The sequence below is a fragment of the Phascolarctos cinereus genome, unplaced genomic scaffold, assembly GCF_003287225.1.
Source record: "Phascolarctos cinereus isolate Bilbo 61053 unplaced genomic scaffold, phaCin_HiC Scaffold_4;HRSCAF=312, whole genome shotgun sequence".
NCBI lineage: Eukaryota > Metazoa > Chordata > Mammalia > Diprotodontia > Phascolarctidae > Phascolarctos > Phascolarctos cinereus.
Window position 1 is genome coordinate 635,600,698 of NW_027555847.1, and position 13,819 is coordinate 635,614,516.

Here is a 13,819-nt window from a genome sequence, read left to right on the forward strand (position 1 = left end):
TTAACCTCTATGTTGCGGCTGAGTTGTTCTGAGTGTGTTGTATTTTTCTTTAAGCTGTTTTTCAACAGTAAGATAAACACCTTCGTGTCCTGATGTAATAAACAGAATGTGTGTGTTCTTTGTGTGGATGTGTGTGGATGTTTATGGTCTTTTTTTTTCTGTGTGTGCATGTTCTTAAAAACAACTAGTAAGGGGTGGTACAGTGGATAGAACACTGGCCCTGATGTCAGGAGGACATGAATTCAAATCCGGTCTCAGACCAAACACTTGACATGTACTAGCTGTGTGACCCTGGGCAAGTCGCTTAACCCCAATTGCCTAAAAATAATTTTTAAAAAATTAAAAAAACCCAACTAACAAACATAAGTAGATCCTCTGATAAGACAGATCACCAGTGAGAAAGTAATATAAGTAACTTGATCAGTAATTTTGAAATAGAAGTACTAATTAAATTTCGCTGAAAGTGTGAAAAATTTACCTGAGATTTGTCCTCAGCCTGTTCCTAAATTGAGATTTCCTACTTGCTTCCTACACTTGATTGGAATGAGTGTACACGGCTGGAGGGTAGTACTGATTGGGTAATGGGGATTTGGAGCCTGGCCAGAAGAGCACCCCAAAGCAAGACACAAGGCTTTTGGACGGGCAGAGAGGGAAGTTGATCTAGTCTGGTAGGAAATCAACTTAGGGGAACCTTTAAGCTGGCAAGCTGGTGGCAGTCTGTTTTTAGAAGATAACATTTACATGCTTTGACTAATAAAGTTTGATTGCATTGAGAAGGATAAGTTAATTAGTGTTTCTGCTGCACTACTTCTCTGTTGCACTAGTTAGTATATGCCAGGCAGCTGGGTGGTGCAATGGATAGAGTACTAGCTTTAGAGTCTGGAGGACCTGAATTCAAATTTGACTTCTGACACTTGCTAGCTGTATGATCTGGGCAAGTCACTGAAACCCGTTTGCCTCAGTTTCCTCATCTGTAGAATAAGCTGGAGAAGGAAATGGCAAAGCACTCCAGTATCTTTGTCAAGAAAAGCCCAAATGAAATCATGAAGAGTTGGACACAGCCAATTAACTAAACAACAACGAAAGTTAGTATATGTAATGATTAAAGCAGATAAGCAGGCACTACACATTACTTATATTAGATGTTTAATAAATAACTGAATTAAATTGCTAAGTTAAATTAAACTCATCAGCTAGTTGGCAAAGTGGATAGAGTGTTGGACTAGGACCTGAGTTCAAACCCTGCCTCAGACACTTAGCTGTGTGATTCTGGGTAAATCACTTAACCTTTCAGCCTCAACTTCTTTACCTGCAAAATGGGGATAACAGCCCTTAACTCACAGACTGGTTCTGAGGATCAAATGAGTTCACACGAGTTGATAAAGCAATTTGCAAGCCATAAAACGTTACAGAAATGGCTATTATCATTATCATCATTATTATTATAAATGAAATCTTAAAGTTTAGAGTGGGATCTTAAGGTTAGAACTAGAAGAGACCTTAGCAGTCTGATGGGATGTTTTGGGTTTAGCACCAATTCGGCCCCCATCTTTTCTACATCTTCCTCACTTTTCCCCAGTCTCAGACAAGGAGAACTGAAATTCACTGACAGCCTTCAAAGTTCCTATTCACCAAGCAGTTGTGACCTGTCCCTTTGAACCTTCCATAGCACTTGGCTTGTTGGTCTCTTATGACGTTTAATATAGGATCATAGGTTCAGAGCTAGAAGGAACCTCTGAGATCCTGTAGTCCAATCCCCTCATTTTACAGATACCCCGGGAGATTAAAGTCCATCAAGAAGTGATTCGGTGACAGTCACACATAAAGTATCAGAGATAAAACCTGACTGATAAAACTTGGTCCTTCGACTCTCAATCTAGGGCTCTTTCTACTGTGTTCACAGTACTCAAAGCTCAAGAGTCCTTTTCTGACAGAGACAGGCTGTAGAGCATTATGTTGCTGAAGTAGACCTCAGAAGGCTTGAGGGACCCTCCTTTCTTCCAGTTTCTCTGGAAGAGAAACCCAACTTCCGCTTTGGCCCTACTGGTAAATACAAACATTTCCAAAAGAAGGGATGGAGGGTGGGGAGTAGGTGAAGAAGACAGAAACTTTAGGCATTTTGGTCACAGCCAAATGTGAGAATTTGTTTCACTTGACTGTGTATTTTTTTTTCAAGGGTTTTTCTTTTCTTTTTTTTTCCTGGAGGAAGAGGACTGGAGAAAAAAAGATTTTTTGTTAATCAAAAAATAAAATAAATAAAATGAAACTTGGTCATTCCAGACAAAACCAAAAGGACAATTAAAAGGCAGTAAAATAGTTCTTTATTATTTATTCTGATTGAATCATTGAAAATGTTTAACAATAAATAAAATATTGCTGAGATCTGACCTGTTCAGACTCCTCTCTCTTCATTCAAAATGTTTATCAACTGCTAATGCATAGCGACAGAGCAAATAAAAGATCATGACAAAGTTGAAACAAAACCAGAGGTGCAGCAAAGACTTTTTTTTTTTTTGTAAAAAGTACTTAAGAAACTTTGGCTTTGAGAGTGAATCCTGTCCAGAAGTGCTTAAGCAACTGTGTGAGGGGGGAACAATGCACAGCCAGGTGTTCAGTTCATGCTGGTTCAGGTGCTTCCTGGATTGGGCTGAGAAGCAAGAGAGAGTTTCTGGCCCATAGGCCACTTGTCCAGCACCATCCCACACCCATCAGTCTTGATTCCAAATGCTCCAACACTCAGCCTCCAGCTTGAGCAGTAGGGGTGGGTTTCAATTTATCAATAGGGACTTTTTTTTGCCTTTCTTTGCACCTTCAGCACTTAGCACAGTGCCTAGCACACAGTAGGCACTTAATAAATGCTGGCTGGGTGGGGCAAGTTTCCTTTTTTTCTTTCATACACAAACATGTGGGACTATCACTGACCAGAAGGTCCAAGCTCCTGGGGGTGGCTTCTGGAAGGGGAAGGTGTCCAACCTTTGTTAAGAGAAGAAAAATTACAACCTTCAGTACATTCAACATGTTCCATTCATTCTTCTAAATCACTCCATTCAGGACTAGAAGTGGGACAACTGGATAAATGAGATCATCAATCAGAGAGCTGGAAAGGACCTTAGAGATAATCTAGTCTAACCATCTCATTTTATGGGGAAGGAAACTGAATGCCAGAAATGATGGAACTCAATTAAGATCACACAGGATTTGAATACAAGTCCTCTGACTCCAAATCCAATGTCCCCTTCAACCCTTGAATATCAGAATACCCTCCTCTCCCCCTTTAAAAGCCAACAGTTTTATATTGCACAACAACAGGTCATAGCCAAGTTTCTAACTTCTGTCATCCTCTGAACAGCCTCTCAGAGGACAGAGACAATGAACCATCTCCTCTAAGCCACCCTTCTGGACATCACATGGCATCATAGGAGGTGATGCTGAATGGGATGGTGCTGTCAGTAACCTTGATCTTGGTCACCAGCTTATCACTGGAACCATAAGTTTTTAACACTTGAATCTGTTCTTTTTAGACTCCAAATACCATTAATTGGAATAAAAGTCCACTTACTTGAGATGGTATTGGCAACCTTGGTTATCTAATCCCTACCTAATGGAACCTCTGGCTTGTTTATATCAGTTTGTTAGGAGGGGTCCCCATCTAGCAGGGTCAAGGCTTACCACCTTGAAATGGTTTCCCTGATTGACAGAAAGGTATCAGGGAGTCTCTTCTCTTTAGGAAGGGGTCTGAGCCCTCTTTGCACCAGCTGGATTTTCAAATATAAGAAAATCTTCTTAATTAGGATGCCAGTGACCAGAAGGCTCAGTGAAGATATTGTGGGAGGTGGGTGGATGGGATGTACTCAGAATTTAGGAAAAACAAGCAAATTGGAGGAGTATAAAACACAATCAATCAGAAATTAATAGACTCCTAGGTTCTAGCCCTCTCTGTGATACTTAATAGCTGTGTGACCTTGAATGAATTAACTTACCTCTTGGAATTAAAAAAAAAAGTGGGGAGGAAGGGGTTGATTCCTTTGGCTCTATGCTTTGTTGCAGGATCTCCTCCAAGCACAAAACAAGCAGATTTCCAATGTTTAGTTTAGTCTTTTTTTTTTAAAGTATATCCTCCTTGCATCGGGACTTATTTAGCACAATTTTCTACCTCAATCAGGGAAGACATACTGAACACCATCTGTGTGCAGGGCATCGTGCTAAGTGTGCTCTAAGAAGAATCTCTACTTATGGTTGTGGATGTAACAGAGGGGTCATCACAGGGATGACCCACAGGTGTGATCCTTAATTTGGAGAAAAAGTTTCCCTGCATTTCACTTATAGACTACATAAAGACCTCCAGTGCTGGGCAGCTCACTGCCCTCACACCCCTCCAAGGGAACACACTCTAACAGGGCCTGGATGATCACTGGTCAGACATGTCCTAGAGGGGATTCATGCTTCAGGCACAGGCTGGACTGGATGGATTCTGAGGTCCCAGGATTCTGAAGACTTTTGGCTTCGAGATTCTGGGGTTTGCCACAATGGTTGAAACACATACTGTGCGACTTTCTAATTCACTGATATAATACTGCGCACGACAGCCATCTATCTTAGTACCCATTCCCCTTACTAAACCAAAACTTCATGAAGGTGGGAACTAAACTTTACTCTTCTAACAGTTAGTATAATATTGTCTCTGCACATAGAAGGAACGTGGCAAATGTTTATTGACTCTCAATTAACTAGAAGATTATCAAATACTCTCTGCCCCTGTAATACCCTGACACATTCCTGTTACCTAATATTTTACTCTATCTGGAGTCCTTCAGTAGAATGGAAGCTCCTTCAGGGAAGGGACTGCTTCATTTTTATACTTGTGACTCCCAGCATGGTGTCATGCACCGTGAATGCTAAAATGCTTCTTGGATTGACTGAACTGCAACTGAGCTCAACTGATGCAGGAGGCATGAAGTTTCATGGTAGGAATCAGAGCAATGGAATCTTACAGGGTAAGGTCTAACTCTAGGGTATCATGTCCCAACATAACATGTATGCATATGCCCAATTTGAAACAAAGCCCTAGTTAACCAAGAGGAATGCTGCCATGCAGACTGAAGAGCTTTGCCCAAACCGATCTGAGAGCACCGAACAACTCAGTCGGTGATTTCTCTGGATGAGCCCTTCCCAAACCCACAAATGCCCCAAGCACCATGGCTGCAAATCAAACCAGCAGTTCTGGAAGCGGCTGGAAGCCCAAGCATCCTGGCGAAGCTGCAGTGGGGATAATTAAAGCCCAAGATGGGACGGTGAGATGTACAGCATCAGTTCATTTTTCTAAGAATCAATAAATAATTGAGAAAGAACACAAATGGGGAAGGAAGAAGTGGCAGCAGAGAGGACAAGCACCACTCTTCCACACATCAATCACTGCCCCTGTCAGTCACATCTCCTCAGGTGGCACAGACCATGGCTGGCACCAGGTGCCAAATCCCCATTCAAACAACTGGATCCTGTGGTTGTATCCCAAAGACCACGACTATCTTGAAATTCTATACACTCCCTCAAAAGGCAGGAGTACCCCATGCCGGACAGTTTTTTTTAAAATATACTTTAAATGGTCAACACATTTTATAATCTAAGACTTATTTTCCTGTCTCTAATTTGGTAACTGGCTTTTGAGACGCATAAGATATTCAAAGTAGCCTTGGGCCCAGTGGCGGTGGAACTCAATTGTTCTCCTCACCACTCTCTTGCTCCCCCAGAGGAGCTTGGGTGCTTTAGTTTTGAGGAAATGGGGCAAACACTGCCACGGTGGGGGTTACATTTTCATGGTCTGAGTTCTCTCTTGACCCAAAGGGTTCAACATGGGGCTCTTTCCTCATTTTAGCAAAGAAACGCAGGCTGCTTTCCAAAATAGAAAGGCACATGGAATAATTAAATGTCCAGTCTGCTCCAAGTTGAGAAGGATTTCAACCAACACCTATTTTTCCAAAAACAACATTTGCTTTAACATTGACTTTCCAAAATAATACTTGCTTTAAAAAACAAACAGAGAGAACACAGTGGAAGAGCAACCTGGTCTACACTAGACTTATACATCTTTTCATTCTTTCCTATGCTGATGTAAGAAGCACTGATGATGGTTTTGATAAAAGCTTTGAAGCCAGAGGTCTTTTTTTTTTTCCCTTTGAGGGCCAGCGCATGAGTGGACAGAGAAGACCTTCTGATTTTACTGAGCAAGAAGCCAGACACCGGGCCTGCCCAGGAATACTTAAAAGAAACCAGCCTTTTCCCATGAATGCTGAAGCAGACCAATGAGGTAATCATTAAAATTTTAAGAAATTATCATAATAACGATGATTGTATTCTTTTTTCTCAATCCTGGTCCATCTGGAATCTTCCTACGAAGTCTCTTTCCTCCTTCATTGGAAAATCCTTGCTCTGTTTCAGGAAAGCAGGAATATTAAGGCCTCTGGTCACATGTTTCTAAACAAGGCCCGTGTTTCCTGCCAGAAGCACGTGTTGCCATCGGGTGTACCCATATGACTCCTGCTCGGCATCTGCCCACTTCTCCCCATTTCCCATCCACCCCATCCCAAGCACTGAGATTCTCCATCTGTTACTGACTCTCAAGGATTGTCTTGTAGTCCCAAAGGAAATAAAAGAAAGTGTGAAACAGATACAGTCTACTGGTCTAGCTGCCATTCACAGCCCCGATGCCCATCACATTCTTCCAGCTCACAGACCCCGAAGAAGGAGGCAGGAAGAAGCCAGGGGCTGAAATTACAGAGAGTGATCCACTGCAGGTTCTGGCCTGTCCTGGGGTCATCTCCCCTTGAAGATTCGTATTTTGTTAAGGGATGCTAGCGTGGTGGTCACGTTGGATTCAAAGTCACCATCATGAACGCCTGTTTTTCGGAAAGCTCCAGCGGAAGGGTTATTCTCCCAATAGTGATGCCAGTTGCCTTTACTGTCGGCCCCAAAGCCGTAGAGATCCACCTGACAGAACAGAAGAAAAAGATATGATTTAATGGAACATGCATTTATTAAGCTTCTCCTCTCTGTTAGGCACTGTGAAAGAAGATGGGGGAATACCAAGAAAAGAACAAACCAGCCCTTACCCTCATGGGGATTATATTCATTCTGGAGGCCAGAGGGGAAGAAACATGTACACACATAATTAAGTAGAAAATCTATACATAAATACAAAGCAATTTGAGGAGGGAAGGTCCAGATTATCCATTCCCCCCCTTTTCCAGAGGCACTATTCTTTGACTCTTCCTGGAAAAGATTCCTGGTTGGGGGCAGGGGGGAGTGGGTCGAGTTATGATTTATAAGTATGCTCTGAGTCATCACTGTGGCTTTGCAGCCAAACGGTAGAATTAGTTCTGAGAGGGCATTAAGAGAGGATACCATATTCAGAACAAAGGAGGTGAAGGTACATATTCCCTCTGACCCCAGGTACAAATACTGGATTCCATTCTGGGGGTCACATCTGAGGAGGCATAGTAACAAGCTGGCCTGCATCCAGTGGAGGGTAGACAGCACGGCCCCAGTGTCAGACCCTGGAGAAGTAATTTCTCTGTGCCTCACTCATCATCTGCATCTAAGAAATCAGAGCACTGGTCTCATCACCCTTCTCACTCCTTAACCTACGATCCTATGAATTAGGAATGATGGGTGGAAGTAGAAGAGAAGAACTTTGAAGTTCCCTATCACTACATATAATAAGTAGAGCTACTCAAAGACAGCATGGGTTCCTTCATGCTCTCAGTCACTGAAAAAGGTCAGGTGTAAGTTAGATGACCACTTGGTGGGGTAAGAATAGAGGACATTCCTGAATGGCTGAACTGAACAAATCCCAAGGTCCCTTTTGATTCAGATGTAGTGATTCTGTGGCCCTCCATGTTTTCAGATACTTTGCTAAAGGGCCAGAAATCGGGTGAGTTAAGAGAGGTGTAGGGCCTGGAGGTCCTCAGATTGGAAATAGATGGAGGACAAGGAGGGGTTGGAGATAAGGGTGGGGGTCTTGGTAAAGTCTGGATGGGAAACAGAGAGAACACAGTGGGAGCTATGGTTGGCTTTGGGGACTTTGGGGCAGAGGGGATGACATCAGCATCTCTCTAGTATTCCATAACTCCAGCTGGCAGATTTATCAGAATAAGAGTATCTCTTCCACTCCCCCTTCTTTTATTTGCTAGCTCTTCTGGCTGAGTAGCTCCCCTCAAAACAACCTATCCCAGCTCCTGAAAGTTAAACCAGGACTCTCACCATTCCTAAAGAGCTGCTTTTTAAAAAATTTAAAATGAAATGAAATTAAAATTTAACAAATTTAAAATTTAAAAAAAATTTAAAAAATGTAAAGCAACATTCAAGAACATTAATGAGATTCCTCTCCTTTCTTAAGTCATTAAGTCAACAAGTCAATAATCATCCAACGTTGACATTTTCCCTGGCCCTCCTCTCCACCTGGAGCTCTCTCCCTCCTCATCACTGCCTCCCAGCTTCAAGTCAGCTAAAGCCCAACCTTCTGCAAGAAGCCTTCCTCAGTCTTCCCTAGATTTACTGCCTTCTCTCTGGGAAGATCTCTAATCTGACCTGTATGGCTCTTGTCTGTACAGTTATTTCCATGTCACTACATGGGAGAAAAATATCATATTTTCTCTCCCATTTGACTGTGGGCTACTTGAGATTAGGAAGCATATTTTTTGGCCTTTCTTTGCATCCCCAGCAGAGTGCCAGACACACAGTGGACACTTACTAACTTTTTTTTAATTAAAAAAGAAAGAAAGAAAAGGAAGAGCAAATCTTCTACAGATTGAGAAGTAAAATGTTCTACCTCATCACAGATGTGCAGGGAAAGAATCACAGAGAGAATTCCAGTGGATGGGTACCTTCCATGGCTCTGGAGCCAGCTGTCAAAGACGTATTTAATGAATGCTGGGTGGTAGATCAGAATCTGGGTAAGAGAAGAATAGCACATTGGTCAGCAAAACAAGGCAATGTGGGAAGAAAGTCTTAGATGGGGCCTGGGTTCTAACCCTAGCCTCATATGCTGGCTACCAAGCTGTGGAATCATTTGCTCTGGGTCTCGGTTTCTGTAATTCTAGCATGAGAGAATAAGGCTAGATGTTCTCTCTGAGTCCCTTTCCACTGCTAACCTACTGTTAATGTTAATTTTAAAAAAAAATACTTATTTATTTTTAAAATTCATTTAAAAAAATTTTGAGTTCTAAATTTTCTCTCTCCTTCCCACCCCTTCTTCACTCATTGAAAAGGCAGGCAATGTGATATTAATTATACATGTGAAATCATGCGTAATATATTTCCATATGAGCCATGTTGCCAAAAAAAAAAAGCAAGAAAAATAAAGTGAAAAAATTATGCTTCAATCTGCATGCAGAATTTATCAGTTCTCTCTCTGGAGGAGGGTTAGCTCTCTTCTTCTATATTCTAGCTTGTCCAGGTTTGAGACTTTGTTTTCTAAGGTCTGAGGAGAGAAGTAGCATGGTTTAGAACAATGGCATCAAATGCAAAAAGAAACAGGGCCCCCAACACAAATATAAGGAGCCCTGTGGGCCACATGTCAGTTTTAAAACGTCATGTTATCTATGCTTCATGGTATTTTTATTTAATTTGTTAAATATTCCCCAACTACATTTGAATCTGGTTTGGACCGAACTTGGAATGTTGTGGGCCACACGGAGCCCACACTTGATAACTTCTTTGTTGTTGTTCAGTCGTTTCAGTCACGTCTGACTGTTCGTGACCCCATCTGGTGTTTTCTTGGCAGATACTGGGAGGGGTTTGCCATCTCCTTCTCCAGTTCATTTTGCAGAAGAGGAAACTGGGGCAAACATGGTTAAGTGACTTGCCCAGGGTCACACGGCTAGTAAGTGTCTGAGTCTTCCTGAGTCCAGGCCTGGTGCTCTATCCACTAAACCACCTAGCTGCCCTATGATAACCTCTTGGTGTAAAGAAGGATGGGTTTGCAGTCAAGAAAGGCTTGGGTTCAAATTCTAGTTCCTGATACTGCATTCAAATCCTTTCTTGGGATGCCTCACACATTCCACAGAACAGACACTAATATAAACTGTTACACAATTGGTCATAAATACATTTCTAGCATTTTGTTTGCGCTTTTTTTTTCTTGCCTATGCACAAAAAGGATTGTCTAAAACACATCTTGTAGCAGCAAGGTGCTATCACCACTGCGCTTGGCTGAGCTCACAACTTTATGTGATTATGGGCAGTTGCCCTAGCCTCTCAGCTTCAGTTTCTTCATCTGTAGAGTGGGAATGACAAGAAGACCTGCAACACCTCCCTCACAAGGCACTTTTGGGGATCAGATGAGACTCTCCAAATACTCCATACATGTCAGCTGTCCTGAGATCCTTTCCAGTTCTAGTATTGCAAGATTCAATGTCACACACACACACACACACACACACACACACAGAGCTCGGGTTCGACTTGAGAATCCCTTAGCTGGACTGATAGTGGTACTGGTCTGATCCTCCAGGTGCTAGACAGAAGGAGGCACAGAAATTACAGATGGGACTTCTCTGCCCCCCTCCCCATTTCTCTTTAAAAATCCTGACTAACTGGTAGATTTCAGATTCCCTCACTGCTTTGAGATCTCCTGCTGAGTGTGTAATTATAGTGACAGGGAAGTGCTCAGAAAACCCACAGGACTCTCTCCTCAGGGGACCTGGAGGTTAATTGGTGAGATTTCTGTGTCCTGTATCACTCCTGGTAAGATAAGTGACTGAACTACAAGGAGGGCTCAGATTGGGGGTGGGGGGGGGTCCTGGAAGGGCACCAGTATATGCTGTGCCTCTTTCTCAGAGTGCCAGTCAACTCCTCCTTGGGATGGAGGGAGGAGTATTTCAAGTGGTTAGTGCTCATTTTTCTGCTACAGAAGACAGGCATCTTGGTTTAGTAGGCATAACAGTGAACAAGGAATCCAAGTTCTAGTACTGGATTTAACTAGGCTGGCTAGGTGACCCTAGACAAGTCACCTGCCCACTATTAGACTCAGTTTCTTGCTTTGTAAAATGAAAGAGTTGAATCTGATGATTTCCAAGATGCTTGTGAATATTATGGGTCCTGGGGTAAGCCTGGATACAGGTCTCCTTACTCCCAACCCTGCCCACTACCCACTAGAAAGTCTGTCAGTACTGACAGAAGCCTTGTAGTTAGCCGTTAAATACTGAACTTAGATATTGAGGAGGGAAGGGAGAGATATAAAAGAATAGAAGAGGTGTTCCCTGGCCTCAAGGGGTTTGCAAACTAAAATTTGGCATTTGTTGGCCCAGGTTACAAATAACTAGTCGGGAAGGCTGAATAAGGCCTACTTTCCAGATAACCTATTAACCTGTTGCTCTTTGCGAGGGGGGTTGGGGGGCAGGGAAGTTATAGGCACTGATCCTGGCATTCTCCTAATCACCTGCCTGTCTCTCAGCATAAAAGTAAATTACAGTTTACAGATGTCAAACTTGGAAGACAAGAAATGTCCCTAACATCTCACAGCCTACAGGACCATAGATTTAGGGCTAGAAGGGACTTCAGAGGTCATTGAGTACAACCTCATTTCATAGATGAGGAAAGGGAGGCACAGTCAGGTTCAATAACTTGCAAAGAGTCACACAGCCAGAATGTATCCGAGGCTGAATTCAAACCCAGGTCTTCCCCACTCCAAGTCTAGACCTTGTCCACATAGGACAATTTAGTTCCATGCTGGTGAGCTGAAGGAGAGGAGAGAAGGTATGGCAATGTTTTTGGTGTGATGAGAAGGGAGTTTGATGAAAGTAGTAGGCTTGTTATCAGAAGACCTGGCCTTGAGACCAAGCCACATCGCTCATGGAATATGTGACCATGGGTAAGGCACATGTCCTCTCTGAGATACAGATTCCTCACCTGTAAAATGGCTATAATATTTGGCTTCGTTCCTTATGGGGTTGTCATGTGGATCAAATAAGGCATTGGATGTGACAGTCCCTTGTGACTGGCAAGTGCTATTTTTAGGAATATCACCATTTCTCTGACTCACCTTTTCTTTCTTCACATGTATTTTTCGGGGGACAGGGACATATGTGCTGGGAAGGAAAGACAAAGAAAAGATAATATTATTAATAATAATAACACTTATAGAGCACCTTAAAGCTTGCCAAGCATTTTACATATGCATTTGATCCTCACAACAACGCTGTGAGGCAGGTATTATTATGTTGCTCAGGTGTATACACAGCTATTGAAGGTCTCACTGATCTCATCCCCGACACTCTATTCACAGAGGCACCTGGATGTCTCACCAGAAACACAGGGCAGCTCTGCCCAAATAATTCTGAATAAGTGGCTACACTGATCTGGGCAAGTAAAGAACAGAAGAAATAATCAGCAGCCAGCAGCATCAGTAGAGAGGAAAGAATGCAGACCTGGGCTTGGGTTTTAATTCTGCTTTTGAAGGTATGACCTTTGGCAAGTGACTTGGTCTTTGTGTCTCTTTGTTTCCTCAACTGCAAAATGAGGTGGGAGCATAGATCAGATGACCTCTGAGGTCCCTTCCAGCCAGAGATCTACAGTCCTGAAATTTATAACCCTTTGGGTAGTCACATAACCAGAGCCTGCCACATTATGGACACCAGGGGGCACTGATGACTAGTTCTTGAGTACCCTTTTTAAAAAATTTATTTTTTTTTTTTGAATAGGAGCATAGATTTAGAGTTGGAATCATTCAGTAACTACTTCATTTTAAGGCAAGTTTCCAAGACACAATTCTCTCATCTGAAAAATGGGAATAACAATACAATTTTATTTCATAGGGCTATTGTGAGGAAAGAACTCTAAATTTTAAAAGACTGCAGAAATAAGAGGCATTATTATTACTGTTAATAATAATAATAACAACAATTATTTTTCTGTACACATTTACAGCAATGGTCTCTTTCAAAAAAAAACAGAAGCATAGAGGTAGAGGTAGAATCAATCAATCACTATTGTTTTTATTCAGTCACTTCAGTCACGTATGACTTTTTGTGATCCCATTTGGGGTTTTCTTGGCAAAGATACTGGAGGGTTTTGCTATTTCCTTCTTCAGCTCATTTTACAGATGAAGAACTAAGGTAAACCGGGTGAAATGACTACACAGCTAGTAAGTTTCTGGGGCCAGATTTGAACTTTAAGATAAGTCTTCCTGACTTCAGGCCTGGAGTGCTATCCACGGTGCGCTGCCCTAATGAATCAGTAAATACATCATTTTACAGATGAGGCAACGGAGACCCTGAAAAAGTAAGTGATTTGCCCAAGGTCACACAGACTGTAAATGGGCCAAAACTTGAGCCCAGATTAGATTAGAGCCAGGAGGGTACTTAGGAGTTCATTTAATCCAATATCATTTTGCAGGTGAGGAAAACGAGACTCAGAATGGGAAAATGACTTGCCTTAAGTCATACATGCACAGACAGAGGGTTTGAACCTAGGTCCTCCGACTCGAATCCTGTGCTCTTTCCCCTCCACCCAAGTATAGCTAAGATCACTACAGATGGAAGATGTACTCTAATCCTTTCATCTTACAGATGGGGAAACCGAGATATTCTTCCCCTTGGCCTCACACATCTGTACTACAACTCCAACAAATAAAAATTAGAACAAAATTAGCTCACTGCCCACATGGAGGGGGGAGATTTCTCATCCCTTGAATCGTCAAATGTCAGAGTTTAAAGAGACTTTAGTGATCATGGAGGGGCAGCTAATATTAGTGGGACAAATAAAGGAACTGGAGGCCAATGACCTATGCCTCACAGCCAGCTTCATTTGTTATTAGCAATGGTTG

The 13,819-nt window shown here is 42.3% G+C and overlaps 1 protein-coding gene across 1 annotated transcript in view; it reads right to left on the reverse strand.

The window, feature by feature from the left end:
* Positions 1-2,304: 2,304 nt before the first annotated feature.
* Positions 2,305-13,819, reverse strand: part of ST3GAL1 (ST3 beta-galactoside alpha-2,3-sialyltransferase 1) — a 30,905-nt gene continuing 19,390 nt past the window's right edge. The window contains exons 4-6 of the mRNA XM_020997914.1: positions 12,038-12,083; positions 8,825-8,944; positions 2,305-6,984 (exon numbers count right to left, since the gene is read on the reverse strand). Coding sequence (XP_020853573.1) covers positions 6,811-6,984; positions 8,825-8,944; positions 12,038-12,083 — 340 coding nt within the window. The 3' untranslated portion in view covers positions 2,305-6,810. The remainder of the gene's footprint in view (positions 6,985-8,824; positions 8,945-12,037; positions 12,084-13,819) is intronic.